The sequence below is a fragment of the Phasianus colchicus genome, chromosome 16 (genome assembly GCF_987193195.1).
Source record: "Phasianus colchicus chromosome 16, bPhaCol1.hap1.1, whole genome shotgun sequence".
NCBI classification, from domain to species: domain Eukaryota; kingdom Metazoa; phylum Chordata; class Aves; order Galliformes; family Phasianidae; genus Phasianus; species Phasianus colchicus.
The window spans coordinates 5,049,959-5,066,710 of NC_143451.1; the positions used below are offsets into that span (position 1 = coordinate 5,049,959).

The following is a 16,752-nucleotide window of genomic DNA, read 5'->3' on the forward strand; positions in this document are numbered from 1 at the left end:
AGCCTGTACAGGTTTTGCCAAGTGGCAGCACGGCCTTCTGGTGTGTCAGCCAGTTCTCAGTCCACCTCACTGTCCTCTCACTGATCCAACTCTCCCTAAGCTTACCTGTGAGGGTGTTATGGGAGACAGTGTCAGAAGCCTTGCTGACGTCAAGGTAGGCAACATCCACTGCTCCCTCCTCATGATGTGACATCATAGAAGGCAACCAGATTCACCAAGCATGATTTCCCATCGGTGAATTCATGTTGACTACCCTGAATAGAAACCCTTTCTAGTCATCATTTGGTTTGGGAGTTTTTGTTTTTTATCTTAGATCTACTTTCTGAACATTTTGTGTTTTAATAAAAATAATGAGTTAAACTAGTGTAATGATCGGGCACCAAAAAGTGGCCATAAGCTATGAATATATTCAGGATTAAATAATCACTATTGTATGACATTTTTAGAGATTTGACATTGTGGTTCTCATAGCTGACTTGAGATCTCTAATTGACCTAGTGAATTTATTTATCAGAAGGAGATTAGGAAATTAATTATTTTCCTAAAGTCTAATAGAAACTTAATTCAGAACTTCATACGCTTCTAAATTTGTAGAAGTGTGTATGTGCAAACACATTCATGCGTCTGAGCATTCAAGATGCATTCAAGAGTTGATTAGCTCTTCCTATATTCTTATCATAGATCTACTTGACCAGTTTAAAACTTCTATGTCTATGAAAAGTTCTGAAGGTCCGTTTTTGGATATTCGCCTTCCATCCTGAATTACCTTATGATCCTCTGTTAGCAACTGAGTGGACCTGATAAGCAAAAGGTTATTTCAGTAACAGAACTGAAAGTAAAGCACAATAGCGGTGAAATGGAAAATGCTTCTACAGTTTGGGGAGACAGGGGAAAAAAGCTATGGGAAAGTGATCCAAATTTATACCAGAAAGTTCTATTCAATTCTGTTTAGGTAATGAATAATGGCTGTTCTTATTTTCTACAAGTTTATAGCACTACAGAGGAGCCAAGGGCATTGTGTCCATTAAGATAACGGAAGACAAAGATAGATGAGGGATCTGAGATTCTTATGGGGAATTATCTTTAAAAAGGCATACAGGATATATATGTTTAATTCTCCATATATTTCTGTCTGTGAAGCATGAAGACACTGCGGGTTCTTTTTAATTATTTTAGAAATTTAACAAATTTTATCAATATTTTAATAAAGCTGGTAACATGGATGGAAAGAAAGTAATAGCATTACAACTTTGGTATTTCATTTTGGCATTTTAAAAGGAATCATCCTTTTTTTTCCTACTCAGAAATTTCCCTTTTAGTTTCATGCATGAAGGAGAACTACAAGAATAAATTTGACTTGAGTTAGTATCAAATGTTTCATTTGATCTTTCAACATTACAGACAGTAGACTATTTTTCTTTGAAGGAAGAGATTTTCAAGTTTTATTTTTTTGGAGGTAACAGCATTGATGTTTTCTTCTCTGTGTCTGCAGTGAGTAAGACATGAATCTATGGGCTTTAATTGCACAGAGACAAAAATCAGGTATTAGGAAGACTTGCTGTTAGTAAGAGTACTTAATATTTAATTAGTTGGACTAGGAAGATTATGGGATTTCTGTCACCGGAAGCCTTTAGGAAAGTTTCAGAAAGCAAGTGTCAGAAAAATGAAGCTATACGCTTTTACATGTAAAGACATGATATAGAATTAATTTAAAAACAACAACAAAAAATTCTTATTCATGTATGTTCCTCCTACTGAAGTAGAATGTCTCAAAAATTGAAGTTACTTCCCACTCAGCAGACCTATTTCTAGTATGTATTTTTCATGAAGATAAGTTTACCAAAGCTCTGATTCAGTGGTGTGCTTATTATGCATCAGTGAGGGAGGGCAATGATTCAGTATTATAAACATTTTCCCCCCCAGAAAGAGAATTCACAAAATACTGGCCTGCCACAAAGGTCTGGTACAATCTTGGATCTTCTCTCAGGCCTAATTTTTCTCTGAGTTACAGTGCAATAGGAGGAATGCATATGACAAGGTTTCTCACCTTGTGGACCAATGGAAGGCAGTGGACATGGGTTTTTGGGGGATTTTAACAAAGCTTTTGGTACACAGAATGTTCAGCATACAGCTTATACAAGCATGTGAACAATTGGCTGAACTCAAAGACCCATGATATAAATGGGGTCACACAGGCTGGTGGCCAGTCACTAGTGCGGTTCCCCATGACTGAATTTTAGGGCATTTCAGTGTTTTTACCAATGATCTGGACAAAGGAGCTCAGTGCACAATTAAGTCAGCAGGGTGATGCTAGGTGATAATAAATTGAGATGAGCTGCTGATTCCCGTGAGCGTAGATAAACCTGACAGAGAGCTGAACAGATTATGTGGGTGTTCAACCTTTTGGCTTGCCTGGGCCATCCTGAGTGTGTCTTGGGCCGCATATAAAGGATATAATTCAGTTAATGTGTATAAGTAACAGAGCTTTTTCATATGCATATTTTTAATTGAAACATAAAAACAGAAAGCAAGAAAAACATAAAACATTTAAGCAAAAAATAGCTGAGTGGTCAGAAGAAGTAACTGCAGTCCCACTGTGCTCAGCTCAGTGTGGCCTCACCTCGAGCACTGAGTGCAGTTTTGCACACCACAAAATAAGAAGGATAGAGAGCTATTGGAGAGTGTCCTAAGGAAGGCTACAAAGATGGTGAAGGGTCTGGAGATCAAGGTGTGTGAGGAGCAGATGAGGTCCCTGGGTTTGTTCAGCCCAGAGCAGAGCAGGCTGAGGAGAGGCCTCATGGCTGCAGCTCCTCAAAGGGAGCAGAGGGCAGTGCTGAGCTCTGCTCTCTATTGACAATGAGGGAATGGCATGGAGCTGTAGGGGGAGGGTTGGGGGTGGTTAGGGAAAGTCTCTGCACCAGAGGGTGCTCCGGGGAAACCTCCGATTCAGCTCACTGGTAGTTGAATAGAACTTATGAACAGAAGGGAGGCCAACTTTTCACACAAACAGACAGTGACAGGACAAGGAGGAATGGTTTTATACTAAAAGAAAGGAAATTTAGGTCAGATATTGGGAGGACATTTTGAACTCTGTTCAGAGCCTCAGGTGTTGAGGCTCTGGCACAGGCTTCACATAGGATCCTCCATCCTTGGAGGGGTTGAAGATTAGCTGATCGGGAATTTGGGCAGCCTGATCTGGTGGCTGGCTACCAGCCCATGGCAGCGGGTTGGAAATAAAGATTTTTGAGATCCCTTACAGCCCAAGCTGTTCTATCATTCTGTGATCTTTGCGAGTTCCCTACAAATCAGGATATTCTATGTTTCTATGATTCTTCTGCTGGCCAGCCAACTTGGCTACAGCTGTTGTCTGATTTGGCACTAAAGATACCATTCCAACACCAGACCTATTGCTTCCTCAGAGGAAGGCAGAGGGACAGGCACTGATCTCTGCTCTCTGGTGACAGCAGCAGGGCGCGAGGGAACGGCGTTAGGGACCGTGGAACAGTGGGCCGCAGGCCGTGCCCTGAGCTCCGAGTAGGACTGAGACAGTCTGTGGAATAGCTGTGTGTTTTTCCACGCTTTTATTACCAAGATGGATGCAGCCCTGCTACTGGTGCCGCGGGGGCGGCCTCTTGCAGGGCTGCGAAGTGCCCCGGGCGCTGCGGGCCCTCCTCCTGCCGGGGCGGCGGGACCCCCGGGCTGAGCGGTCCCTGCCCCGCTCGGCGCTGCCGGGGCTGCGGCCGCGGCCCTGGGCGGAAGGTCCCGCTGCTGGCTCTCGCCGGGGCTCCTCGGCGTCCCCGGGGCCGGTCGTGCCGGCGGGCCGGGCGGCCGCGTCCCCGGGAGCCGCGTGGGACGTGTCGGGGAGCTCCTCGTGTGCGCGCCCCGCGGGGCTGCCCGATGGAGCGGGGTGCGGGGCGGCGATGTCCCACAGGGCGGCTGCGTCGTGGCTCTCTGCCTCGTACTCGGATGGCAGCGTGATGACGCAGGGCAGAGAGCCGTCTGCCCGCACTGAAAAGCGGATGGTGCACGTGAGCCTCCTGCAGAGCGGGCAGGTGAACTTTCTCAAGGTCCGCTGCAGGATGCAGCGGAGGCAGAAGTGGTGCTCGCAGGGCACCACGCAGGCGTCAGGCCTTGTGTCGCGGCAGATGGCACAGAACTGCTCCTCCATGGCCGCGTTCTGGGCCGCGGAGCTGGAGATGGAAGCCCGCTCCCCTCGCTGCACTCCTGCACTGGTTCCTGAACGCTGTGAGAAGGAGAGGCGGCAGTCAGTGTGCGTCCTGGGGCGGGCAGCAGCTGTGCCCCGGTCCCTCGGCAGGAAGCCCTCCCCAGCCCGTTCCCTGCTGGCCCCGGGTTGGGCTGCAGATGAAGCCCTAGCAGCTCCTGAGCCCCACGGCCGCCCCAGGGATGCATTCCCCCACCCCTCACCTCTGCTGCCTGGAGCGCTTCTCGGGACCCGGCTGCCTGATCCAGGCAGGGCCAATACGGGGCAATGTTGTGGGGATGGGCGCTGAGAACAGCTCCCAGAGCCGCACAGCACAAGCCAAGAAAGCCTCGCTGGGTCTCTAGACCTCGCCAGCGCGGTCAGCCAGACACCAGGAACGAGCTCGACTGGGCCAGGCTCTGCTGCGCCTCAGTATGAGCATGGAGGCCTGTGAGGTCACCATCCGTTGCCAGGTAATGTCACGCTCTGTAACTTTGTGGCATCAAGACTCTTGGTTGGTGTCTTGGAGAAGCCTGTTCAGCCTGAGAAGGCTAGAGAGGGGCACTTTATCATTAGCAAAGTGATAAGAGAAAGAGAATTGATTTAGGTTGGGTATTTGGAAGAACTTCTTTCCTCTGGAGGCGGTGAGGCAGTGACAACAGCTGCCCAGAGGAGCTGTGGATGTCCAATCCCTGGCAGTGCTCTAGGCTGGGCTGGGTGGGGCATGGAGTAGCCTGGCCCATTGGGAGGTGCTCCTGCACATGGCAGGGCGGCTGTAGCTAGATGAGCTCTAAGGTTCTTTCCAGACTGCTTTGTGAATATATGTTTAAGGAGTAGGAATATGTAAAAATCATAAAATAAACCTAGTTACAATTACTCCGGGTTCATTCTTGTGTTGCTTATGTTCTCACCTTCAAAAACATCTCTCTGTATTCCCTCTAGGACTTGACTGTTCAGTGTTTCGAAGCTTCTTGGAAAGAGAATTCCCATTTGTGAAAAGCATTCTGATGTGCATCTCTGATGCTAGCGTTGCATTGGGTTCCTTTAGGCTCCAGAAATACACGATTTCTGTCGGGTCCCTTTGTCTCATTCCATGTCTAATCTGCTAGGCTCTTGAATGGGGCTCTCTCACTTCTGTTTATTTTTCTACTGTAATCTCATGCAGTTAGAGCCATTCCACTGCAAAATGAATATTCATAATTTTATAAGATATACATCGTAATGCTCCTCAATCGGAGTAAATGGTAAATCTCATTGAATCGGTTGGTATATTGGCAGCTCTTAAAGTATGCATGCAGTGGATCACATGCCAGTAAGAAATATTTTATTGGTTTCATTTTGATCTTTTTTATCCTTTTCTCTTTACAGCATGTTTTACTTGATAGGTCTGGGAATAGAATAATTCTCTAGTTTGGTTTTAAAAGATGGGAAATCTCAGTGATCCAAGTAATTTCTTCAGATTTCTTTTGTTTATGCTCATGACAGTCATCAAAAGGGTTGTTCATTGTGCCTGTGCACATGCACTGCTTAGTCCTAATCCAACTACTCCATTTTTTTTTTCTTTGGGAACTGCTGATACTCTAACTAGTTGTATGTGATTCACCTCTTGTGTCTCTGCAGTGACACTGGTCATGTTGCTGCTTTTCTTCTTTTAAATGTTTTAGAGTTTCTTTCAGTAGCTAGTTAATTGTGTATCCTGAAAGGGCTTGAGTTCAACATCTTATCTTCATATTGTGTAAGCCACTGGAAGTTTGGAAACCTGCACAAAGAGCATTTGCTTGGTTTACTTGGAAAAAGCACAGTGTATTTCCTTGTCATTTTGATTGTAAATTGCTGGACATTCATCCTAGTACATGAATGGCTCTTAAATGACTGTCTCAAGTCTAGTGGATTGAAGATTCACCATCCAAGAACATTGCCCACTGGTTATGTCAGAAGCTTTGGTATCCAGACAAAAGAGAATGTGGACAGTTGCTAAAGCTGATATTGTGCAAGTGTGCCAAGGCTGTGATGCTTACTCCAAGATGAGACCCAGACCATTGCCCGAAACAACAGCTTATCTTGCTAGAGGACACAATCCTCTTCAGCAGTGGCAGGTCTACTACATTGGGCTGTTCCCTTGGTCTGAGGGGGACTAGATATGACCTGACCTGCACCGACATTGCAAGTGGGCTAACACAGGCCTATCCAGCACCAGGAGCGAACCAGGCATATACCATCAAGGCACTCACCAAGTTGATAGCTGCCTTCAGGACACCTTCAAGTCGTCGAGAACAACTGAGGGATTCATTTCCCTGGCACAATGGCACAAGTCTGGGCAGAAGAAAACAACCTTGAGTTGTGATTCCACCTGCCATATAATCCAATGGGGACAGGTCCTATTGAACACTATAACGGTATTCTTAAGTCTGCCCTGAAGATAGAACTTTCAGTCCCTGTGGGAATGGCCAGACAGACTTTACAAAATCCTGTGGGACCTGAATGAGAGGCCTAGAGATGGCAGACCCAGGTGCCCTGAAGATTCTACAGACAACATGGGCCTCTCCGCTTTGGGTCCAAATTACAGGCACTGCTAAGACTCCAGACTGGCAATTAAAATAAATGTTCTGCTCCCTGCCCCTGAGAACCTAGGACCAGTACCCATAAAACAGAATGGCCTTGGAAGGTACAAGTAGGGCCAAAGTGGTGTGGCCTACTTGTACTTGGGGGAAGATTATTGGAAGCTGGGGAATTGGTAGTTCCCCTGGTAATAGGTACATAGCCTTTAGACATTGTGGTCAACACACCGGTTTTATCACTAAGGGGACCTTAATAGTGTCTCTTTGGCAAATCAGAACTCCTTCTTTGGTACCTGATATAGTTTTGCAGTCTCAGATATCAGGCCAAAGGGTATGGTACAGACATCTGGGACATGCCTCAGTGCAGGCCATAGTGTTGACCAAGGACAGGAACACAGCCTGTATCTTGCCATGGAGGGTGGACCTACACCTTCTTGAACTTCTGAAGCTCCATACTACTTCCCACGAGTCTCTTCGAGTCTACAGGATCACTGGGAGGAATAGCGTGGCATCAAGGTCCTCCAGTGTTGCTATAAGATCAGCGTGACACCCAGTGGTGGACTATATGGGACTGATGGAACACGAGCCAAATCTTCCCTGGTCCAAGCAACTGTGTGTGACTCCGGAAGAACTATCGAGAACTCGCCCACAAAGGAACATGAACTTCAACCAGGAACAAATCATCAGTCATCTCCTGTTTTGTCAGTCTACATTTCAACTGGCAAATTGTACAAGCGTTGCGGTATACTGGATCACAGTAATGGAAGGGGCTTACCTTTAACCTGCTCAATCATTGGTTCACTCCATGAAGGCCTGGAGTGTAGTGGAAATGCTAAGACAGGGCTTGAAACAGTGACTGAGCACCTAATAGGAAGGCAGGGCCAACCTAGGGGAGTTCATTGCATGCACCTGAGTGATTGGAAGGGGTTGAGTCAGGATCCACCCCTTCCCAGACTTTATATAAGGGTTGCAGTGGATGTAAGGATGTCTCTCTAGGGATTCCTGTGTGTCTGAGGCCTTCTGGAAGTAAGCAGCTTCTTTTGTTTATTTCTGTGATGGTGGCTATTGCGTTTGAGCACATCTTTGCTTGTTGCAGTCTTGGACCTCAGTACTCTGCTGTTATTGTTGCGCTTTTCATCACGTTGCAGTTGGAATCTCTGGGACTCTCTTTTGACTTTGCAGTGCAATGGAGTACAACCTTGGATAATGTAGTAGTTGAGTTTGAAGGCAGGCAATAGCAGACTAAGGAATTGCGTTTTGTTGACTAAATGCACATATTAATCTCAGCTGTGTTTTGGTATTGTGAAGAAGCTTTCCTAGTCTTACCAATCTTTTTTTCTTTTGGTTAACAATGCATATTTGCTTTTATTTTAATGGAATTTTTAACCTTTCATAAAAAATATTTTAGTGACTGTGGATCATCTTAAATTCATTTCCTAACAAGAAATACATCACCTCTCCCAAGGGTTGAATCTCTGTAGCATTTTGCATCTATCTTCTTGATGATTTTATACCATGATGCATGTGTGTGTTCTCTATTTATGAAACAAGGGTTGTTTTACTTGGAGAGAAACCACTGTGTCTTGTAGCTTTGATTGGGAATTGCTGGAAGTTCATCCTAATACAGGAGTGAGTTTTCAATAACTTTGACATGTACTATAGTGACATACAACTTGTGTGCAAAACATCTTAGAAATGTGAATACCTTTGGGTAAGATGATTTGGATGTCACATCCAAAATGATTTTTGCTTAAGCCCTTTGACCTAGTATTAAGTTGGTACTTAAACCTTCAGACAATTGTGGTGTGAACACTACAACTAGAACTGTGTTTCAGTGCTTATCAGTACTTCTTTCTGAATGTAAAAGGCTCATATGGCTTCTAATATCAAGCCTCACTGTCTACGTGCAGGATTCTTTTCCTTTAAGACACTCTGATTGTTATTTGCTCAAATAGCTGAGGGGAGAGAGAGAGTAAAGCTCAAAGTGTGAAATGTGCCAAAATCCAGTGCTTCTTTGTACACAACTGGACATACAGCAAGTAAAAGAAACGTTTATTACTGTGATATGTTACTTACAAGCTGATTCTTGTTACAAAATTAATGGAAATTTTGTTATACATGGAGAAAATCGTCTTTCTGAGCTCTAGGTACATTTCAATCAGTTTTATTTCCTTACAGTCGGTACTGTCAGTACCAAATAGTGAACTCTACTATTGCTGTGATTTTATTTGACTGGATGTGATTTGATTCACAATCTCCTGACTGTATTTTAAGAAAAAATAAGCCTCAGACAACAGGATGATCCCAGACTTTAAAGTCTGTCTGTCAATATTACCCATATTCAAGGGCAGTACTGATTTCTCAAGCTATGTGGAGATGCCTACTGGCTGTTGCAGTGTGAGGGTGAACTGTTTGTATGTGAGACCCCAGCTCTGATTATCATTACTGTTCTGGTTCTATTCCCGATTGCCTTTTAGCACTTCTGGATAAATGCTCCTTGGGGGTGTAGAGCTTGTGGAAAACTTCTGCCTCAGTAAACCTGAAGAAATTCTACTTAGGAAATGAACATTCAATGTTATACATCGTAGTTCTGGCACTCATATTTGTGATTATTTTTTATTTAAATTTCTGGATGTTTTCATTTTCTTCAGTTCGAACACACAGCAGTTCCTGCACTGATTTACCCACTTGGAACATCCTGCGGTGTTCATGTTCTCAAAGCCTTCACTGAAAAACTGCTTCTGAGTTGTAGGTGAAGAACAGGAATTGAAGGCAGAGGGAGAGCAACTTTGGCTGATACTGCACAGCCTACAGCCTCTGCAATTGCAGGCTGCAACACCGTGTGTTCTGTTCAGAAATATTTTGGTTGTCTTTTTTTATTTTTGGGCAAGTTCATGTTCCCATTGGTAAGTTTCTTCATCGAAACGTACAGAAGTGCTGGAGAAGAGAGGTGGTGATGAAACAAGTGAAAGGAATGAAAGGAATAATGCAGGTGCTTTCAGCGCTGTTACCCCACTCCACTCTGTGCTGGTGCATCGTCACCTCGATCGCTGCATGTGGTTTTGGGCACCGCAGTGTAAAACAAATAACACCACGAGTGAGTGCCCGGAGGAGGGCTGAGAAAGATCAGGAAGGTGAAGGATCGTTGGAGATCCCTGGGTTTGTTCGGCCCAGAGCAGGGCGGGCCGAGGGGAGGCCTCGTGGCGGCCGCGGCTCCTCCCAGGGAGCGGAGGGCAGCGCGGAGTTCGGCTCTGTGGTGACAGCAGCAGGGCGCGAGGGAACGGCGTTAGGGACCGCGGAACGGCAGCCCTTGTGCCCCGCGTGCAGGAACAGCGGCCGCCGGTCCTGGCAGCGCCCGCGGGCCGTGCGCTGAGCTCCGAGTAGGATGAAACAGTCTGTGGAATAGCTGTGTGTTTTTCCACGCTTTTATTACCGAGATGGATGCAGCCCTGCTACTGGTGCCGCGGGGGCGGCCTCTTGCAGGGCTGCGAAGTGCCCCGGGCGCTGCGGGCCCTCCTCTTGCCGGGGCGGTGGGACCCCCGGTCCCTGCCCCGCTCGGCGCTGCCGGGGCTGCGGCCGCGGCCCTGGGCGGAAGGTCCCGCTGCTGGCTCCCGCCGGGGCTCCTCGGCGTCCCCGGGGCCGGGCGTGCTGGCGGGCCGGGCGGCCGCGTCCCCGGGAGCCGCGTGGGACGTGTCGGGGAGCTCCTCGTGTGCGCGCCCCGCGGGGCTGCCCGATGGAGCGGGGCGCGGGGCGGCGATGTCCCACAGGGCGGCTGCGTCGTGGCTCTCTGCCTCGTACTCGGATGGCAGCGTGATGACGCAGGGCAGAGAGCCGTCTGCCCGCACTGAAAAGCGGATGGTGCACGTGAGCCTCCTGCAGAGCGGGCAGGTGAACTTTCTCAAGGTCCGCTGCAGGATGCAGCGGAGGCAGAAGTGGTGCTCGCAGGGCACCACGCAGGCGTCAGGCCTCGTGTCGCGGCAGATGGCACAGAACTGCTCCTCCATGGCCGCGTTCTGGGCCGCGGAGCTGGGGATGGAAGTCTGCTCCCCTTGCTGCACTCCTGCACTGGTTTCTGAGCCCTGCGAGAAGGAGAGGCGGCAGTCAGTGTGCGTCCTGGGGCGGGCAGCAGCTGTGCCCCGGTCCCTCGGCAGGAAGCCCTCCCCAGCCCGTTCCCTGCTGGCCCCGGGTCGGGCTGCAGATGAAGCCCTAGCAGCTCCTGAGCCCCACGGCCGCCCCAGGGATGCATCCCCCCACCCCTCACCTCCGCTGCCTGGAGCGCTTCTCGGGACCCGGCTGCCTGATCCAGGCAGGGCCGGGGCAGTACGGGCAATGTTGTGGGATGGGCACTGAGAACAGCTCCCAGAGCTGCACAGCAGAAGCCAAGAAAGCCTCGCTGGGTCTCTAGGCCTTGCCAACGCGCTCAGGCAGACACCAGGAACGAGCTCGACTGGGCCAGGCTCTGCTGCACCCCAGTATGAGCATGGAGGCCTGTGAGGTCACAGTCCGCTGCCAGGTAATGTCACGCTCCATGACTTTGTGGCATCAAGACTCTTATGGCCATCTTTGCAATGTCTGTTGAACCCAGGATGTCCACAGGGTACTGCAGTGTTGATGTCGGTGTTTCTTAGCAGTCACAATGGCCTGGTCTTCTGGAAGTGCTGCCAGGTGCTCTTGTGCTTCACTTTTTCCTGATAGCTTCTACTGAAATAAATAACTTGTTCCCATTTACTTTTGTCTGTGTGATGTCCTTGTTGATGTTTCTTGGGAGGATCTTTCTGGGTGTTAGGAATAAGTTATTTTTTCATCTCAGGAGGTGGTTGGGCATAGAGCAGGCTTCCCAGGGCAGTGGTCACATCCCTGAGCTGCTTGAATTCAAGGAGTAGTTGGACAGTGCTCACATGCATAGGGTTTGGATTTGGGTGGTCCTCTGTAGAAGCAGGAATTGGACTCAGTGGCTCCCTTGAACTCATGATGTTCTATGATCTACTCTCGCCTGATCCCAATTCCAGTTTCAGGTTTTTTGTCTTAGAAGAATGTCGTTTCTTACAAAGGAATTAAGTATTTGGAAGGAAAAATTATTTGTTTACATTTATGGAAACAGTCCTCTTGTGGAGTGGTCAGACAGGTATATAATATACCTTCAGTTGGATACATTTAGGGAATTGGTTTTATATACTTAATCATGTCTGTATAGCACACAAGGTCTTCACTTATTTTCTTAGCATTGTAATTAGTGAAATACAAGTGTGTATCTAACAAGATAACAAAGTACTAAAACAAACTATTTTGAATATATTTTTTTCTACAAAGTGGTTTTTTTTTTTTTTTTTTTTTTTTTTTTTGAGTGACAACTGTTCAGACTTTCCTATCTTCTATGACTGACTTAACATTAAGGTTTATGAATAACAACTAAATTACACAGAACATATTAGAGCACAAGACTTACTTTTACTATTTAAGAAATATAAGAGTGCTTTGGGGCCAGAGAGGCTCTGTTGTGCTGTTTCATATGTTGTAGTCTGTGCTTTTGTTATAGGAGTTGACAGTCCTTGCCTGAGAATCTCTGAATGAGGAAGCAATAGATGTGAAAAGAACATGTTCCTTAGCAGTCGGTGTTTGCAGTTGATTCTTGTTTGGGGAGTTTTTGTTTGCAAACTGAAGGTGAACTTTCTTGCTTCAGTATAGGTGTCCTGAGAGCGATAAGCATGGTGCACATCCTCTTTGCTCTCTCTTTTTTAAGCTTCTAGAGCTAGTGGCCAGTTTGCCATAGGATAGAAGATTATGTGAGAGAAATCTGGTATCAAATCTGTGAGGACAACATTCTACCAACTGCTGTCGAAAATAAATATCACATCTTTCTTAATGTCAGAGAGGAGAGAGAAGCAAATCAAGTCCCAGTATCCTCCACGTTCCTTCGTGCTATGACACAAGCACCTGTTGTGGCTAAATATAGTTTTTCTAATTTGCTTTTACCACTCATTGGTAATCAGGCAGACAATAAGCAAAATATGCTGTTCTGCTTAGCAATGACATCATTTTGAATCAAGCCTTGCTACTGTTAATTAAGCTCAAAGAAAGCTAGGTTTAGAGTGGGCTATGTAAAATCAATATGGGAACACTGCTTAGTACTCTGTAATATCTATATTAAAGGAGTAGTTGCCAAGATACTGATTACTTGCAGACATTTCATACTTCAACAGGTTTATGGAGAATTTAATATTTTCATATGCTTCAGTGTAAAGCCATCTGTCGCGGTGACAGAACAAAGTGTTGAGAACAAGAACAAACGTATGTTTGTGGAAGTGCTCCATGAAATGTTAACAAGAGAGACAGGAGATACACTGCAGTATCTTATAACAAATGAGAGAGGGAATGGAAAAATGTGGCAATCATATTCAATATTTACAATTATGATTCCTTTTCTAATTTCTCATTGTGTTGAAGTGTTAAAAAATAAGTCTGTCAATACAGATGGTGAGGGAGACAGGAAGACTGAGTAAGACACCTCTACCTATTGTAGTATTTTTCAGTTCTGCTTTCTTATTATTTTAAGCTTGAATGTGGCAAAGGAAGTGTATTTGTTATTCCTTATGTGGTTTTTCATAGATCTGCTGGACTTTTCAGAACAAATTAACCAATCTCCAACACTCACAGGAGCTGCACTTTACAAGAACCTACTTCCCATCCCCCTGTTTGGGACAACTTTGTATTCATGACTGTACAAAAGAATGAATCGCGTTATGGTGTGTGAAGTTGGAAGGTGATGCGGTGTGACTTTTAACATACCCCAAATACGGGGCACAGTGGGCTAGTAAGGAATACAAAGGGATTATAGAGTAAAAATGGTCCTGATATATCAAAAAGAAGGCAAGCGTTCAAGAAAAGTTACTTTGAATCTTTTGTCAGTGGTATGGCAACAAGCAAAACCCAGTTCTAAAGAATCTATATGGTTGGATTTTTAGTTATGAGGTATAAAGGATATATTTTACAGGGTTTCTGTTATCTCAGGCCTCCGCTCTCTGTACAGCTTGAGTGACTGGGAGAAAAGATTGGATGAGGTTGAGCCCTTGCATCAGTCTGAATTTTCTAGGAAGTGCTTTTTAAGTTCTAAAATGATAGACCCCAGAAAGACGTGTGCTGAAAGGTTGTGGAGCACATTATGGCATGATTCCCACCCCCTTTTAGATATGATCCTCAGTAGTCTCATGGGCCTGTTAGGCAGTTTATTTTTGTAAAATTCCACGTTGCTGTCAGGGCAGACTTTATCTTTTTTTTAGGAGTTTAATGCTATACTATAATAATGCGTTGATGTTCTTCATGAGATTTATAAACTTAGAGGTGAGAATACCTCTATAAATACAATATGCTAGCAATACCTCTTGAGTTAATAAATAGCAGAAGTATTTTAATATTGTCAATATTATCGTATTTTTGCATTAACTGGTTATGTTCAGATCATTTTGTTTTTAGTCAGACACTCTGAAAGATGTGAATGCAGAATGTTGTGGAGTCTTCCAGCTAAGAAAAGCTCTGCTGTGATGTCATTAAAGGAAGAAGCAAAATGTGAAATTAACAATGCCTCAACGTTTTATTTTTATTGTTCAGATAAATATGTAAGTTTTCAAATTTCAATTTAGCAACAGTGACATCTTGTGGTTAACTACAAAATCCTGTATCTGTTTCAATACTGCTAAGTAAATAATTAAAACCACACAAAATTATCCAAGTATTCAAGACATATGATATGAATTACCAAGTGTTTCTTAATGTTCTGCCAAATAAAGAGAAAGAACCCCACTCAGAGAAACACATCTAAATTTGAGCCTATTTGATACCTCTATGGGTTTTTACAGCACGGGGCATTTTGTGCCAGGTAATTCAGATGAAAATTGGTGTAACTGCCTCAGAAGCACATCTAGAACACCCCATAAATGCTGTCTTGACTCCTTGTTGGGGAGATGAGTTTAATCCCTAAGGGAACAGGTTTCTGATGTCAGAATATCAAGATGTAATTCCATTTTGAGCAGTCTTTAAATGTCTGCGGGTACTCAACTTTGGTAATGCACTCATAATGGTAGAAGTCATTGTCAATTATACCTGTTGTTTAGAAAAATACTAACAGGTTGCAGAAGGAGGGGTGATGTCCCTGTGTTTTTCTGTTAATTTTCATTGCACGTTCTTGTCCTCTTTCATGAGAAAGAGAGCTGAACTTTCTGGTTCTCTCGACCATCTGTCGGTTTTTATTTTGACTCGCTTTTTCATTTCCTTTAAAAAATAAGCAGCCTCAGTGTTAGTTCTTTCCCAATAGACTATCCCATCTACTTATTTCACTTCAGATGTGATGAAAATGGTAAAAGGTGACCTGGTATTTTGATGCTGCCTAGTGTTAAATGATTGTGAAAATTATTAACAAGTTCTTCTAGACCGTTAAATAAGATCAACATTAACGAAATATACTTAAGGTATTGTTGCAATTCTTGACGTTGGTCTCTCAGAGTTAAAAGCTACAAGAAGGGTGTTGGATACAGTGGCTCATTCAGGAGAACTGGTTCTCAGGACATAGCCAGTCAACAACAGGTGAAAAACATGCACAGGTCTAACAGACAGCATCAATAAGCCCATTGCGTTTAGCTTCTTTTTACTGCACAAGTCTGTCATGTCGTTACAGAAAGGGTTGGTCCAAAGCAGATCAGCACCCTGGGTCCTGTAGCTGTCACCTCTAATGTAATGAGCTGTGACCAGTGAGGAAGCTGGACAGGCTTCTCTCATCCACATGTATGTGTGTGCTCTTGTCTCAACACGTGACGAAATGTTTGTTGTTTTCTTTCCTGCTGTTTGTTCTCTTTGTGACAGTTTGAGCATCGTCTTCGTTTAATTTTATTTTGATGATATTTCCCAACTGTTACCAACATTGTTTGGGGAGCAAAAGATATTAACTTTTGTTCCAGGAAAAAATTGCTTTTATGGTAGCTTGTCATGTAGCACAGTTACTCTGTTGTCTGTTGGTAATTAAGATTGCCAGTGGACCCCCAGTTATTCCACAGGAAGTGCTACCATGAATTGTTTTAGTGTTTTTCCCCTCATAGTAATGATTACCATTGCTGTTTTTATGGTGCTCAGTGCAGCTGATGTGTACAATTTGCAATTTGAGAAACAATTTGAGATTTCCACCTCCCTCACTCCCAAAGAAATAAATGCCAAGTACGGAGCTGCTGCTTAAAATCGTATCTCCAAGGAATCTAAGAGGAGCAGCTCTTTAGGATATATTTAAGTAACTGCTAATTCTTTTCCCCAGTAAGTGCATTGAGAGGTGAAGATTTCTGTTATTTGCCGTGGGTTACTAAGTTCCTTGTGGAGTTATCCTTTCACTTCCTTCATGTTATTACCCATTCCTTCTGTTTTTTACGTTGACAAAAAGGCGTGCTTTATTAGGAGCAACGTAGTAACGCTTAAAATTATTTGCTGGCAAGAATAAAACAAAGCTTCCAATTTTATTTACTGCAGACATAGTAGTTAAATGGTTTTTCTCTTTACTTGCACTTCTGTTGGGTAGCATAAGGTCGCTTGGATGTTTGTGATAATAAAGGTATTATTTTCTCCCCTTAAGCAAAATGATGTGTTCCTAAAGTAATTCACTGCAGTGCAAATTATAACTGCTCCTTTGTGTCGTGACAGGACTGTAATTATCCTGTATCACTGGTCACCTCTCCAGCAGCTGGCTGGTTCTCAGTGCTGTCAGGTGGAATTAAAAGAAAGGAACATTTTTTTTGTTTTTTTCTTTAGCTGATGGGAAAGCTTTTGATATTTACATGGAATATTCTAGGCTGGAAATACTTCGGTGATTTTTTTTTTTTTTTTTTTGTATTGTAGAATAATTTGCTACTAAATGAAACACAGAAGCTATTTGGTACATTAAAAAGCATTTCTTGTGCACGGATTTATCTATTTCACAGTTTCTGTGGAGTGTTCTAAAGCGTGGCTTTACATCTACAT

At 44.6% G+C, this 16,752-nt stretch overlaps 3 protein-coding genes across 18 annotated transcripts in view; 1 reads left to right on the forward strand and 2 right to left on the reverse strand.

Annotated features, from left to right (window-relative positions):
• The window catches only part of RBFOX1 (RNA binding fox-1 homolog 1), a 751,763-nt gene that overhangs the window by 164,351 nt on the left and 570,660 nt on the right, over positions 1–16,752 (forward strand). The window lies entirely within an intron of this gene.
• Positions 3,608–4,923, reverse strand: LOC149915738 (uncharacterized). The gene is made up of 2 exons (XM_090151503.1): positions 4,426–4,923; positions 3,608–4,243 (listed from the first exon to the last, which is right to left on the reverse strand). Exon 2 carries the CDS (start codon positions 4,166–4,168, stop codon positions 3,608–3,610), a length of 561 nt encoding a protein of 186 aa, XP_090007629.1. The 5' UTR covers positions 4,169–4,243; positions 4,426–4,923.
• Positions 9,368–12,049, reverse strand: LOC149915739 (uncharacterized). The gene is made up of 2 exons (XM_090151501.1): positions 11,021–12,049; positions 9,368–10,838 (listed from the first exon to the last, which is right to left on the reverse strand). Exon 2 carries the CDS (start codon positions 10,761–10,763, stop codon positions 10,212–10,214), a length of 552 nt encoding a protein of 183 aa, XP_090007627.1. The 5' UTR covers positions 10,764–10,838; positions 11,021–12,049; the 3' UTR covers positions 9,368–10,211.

Excerpts from the sequence above, each read along its gene's own strand:
- LOC149915738 (XM_090151503.1), bottom strand. The coding sequence starts at position 4,168 with ATGGAGGAGCAGTTCTGTGCCATCTGCCGCGACACAAGGCCTGACGCC.
- LOC149915739 (XM_090151501.1), bottom strand. The coding sequence starts at position 10,763 with ATGGAGGAGCAGTTCTGTGCCATCTGCCGCGACACGAGGCCTGACGCC.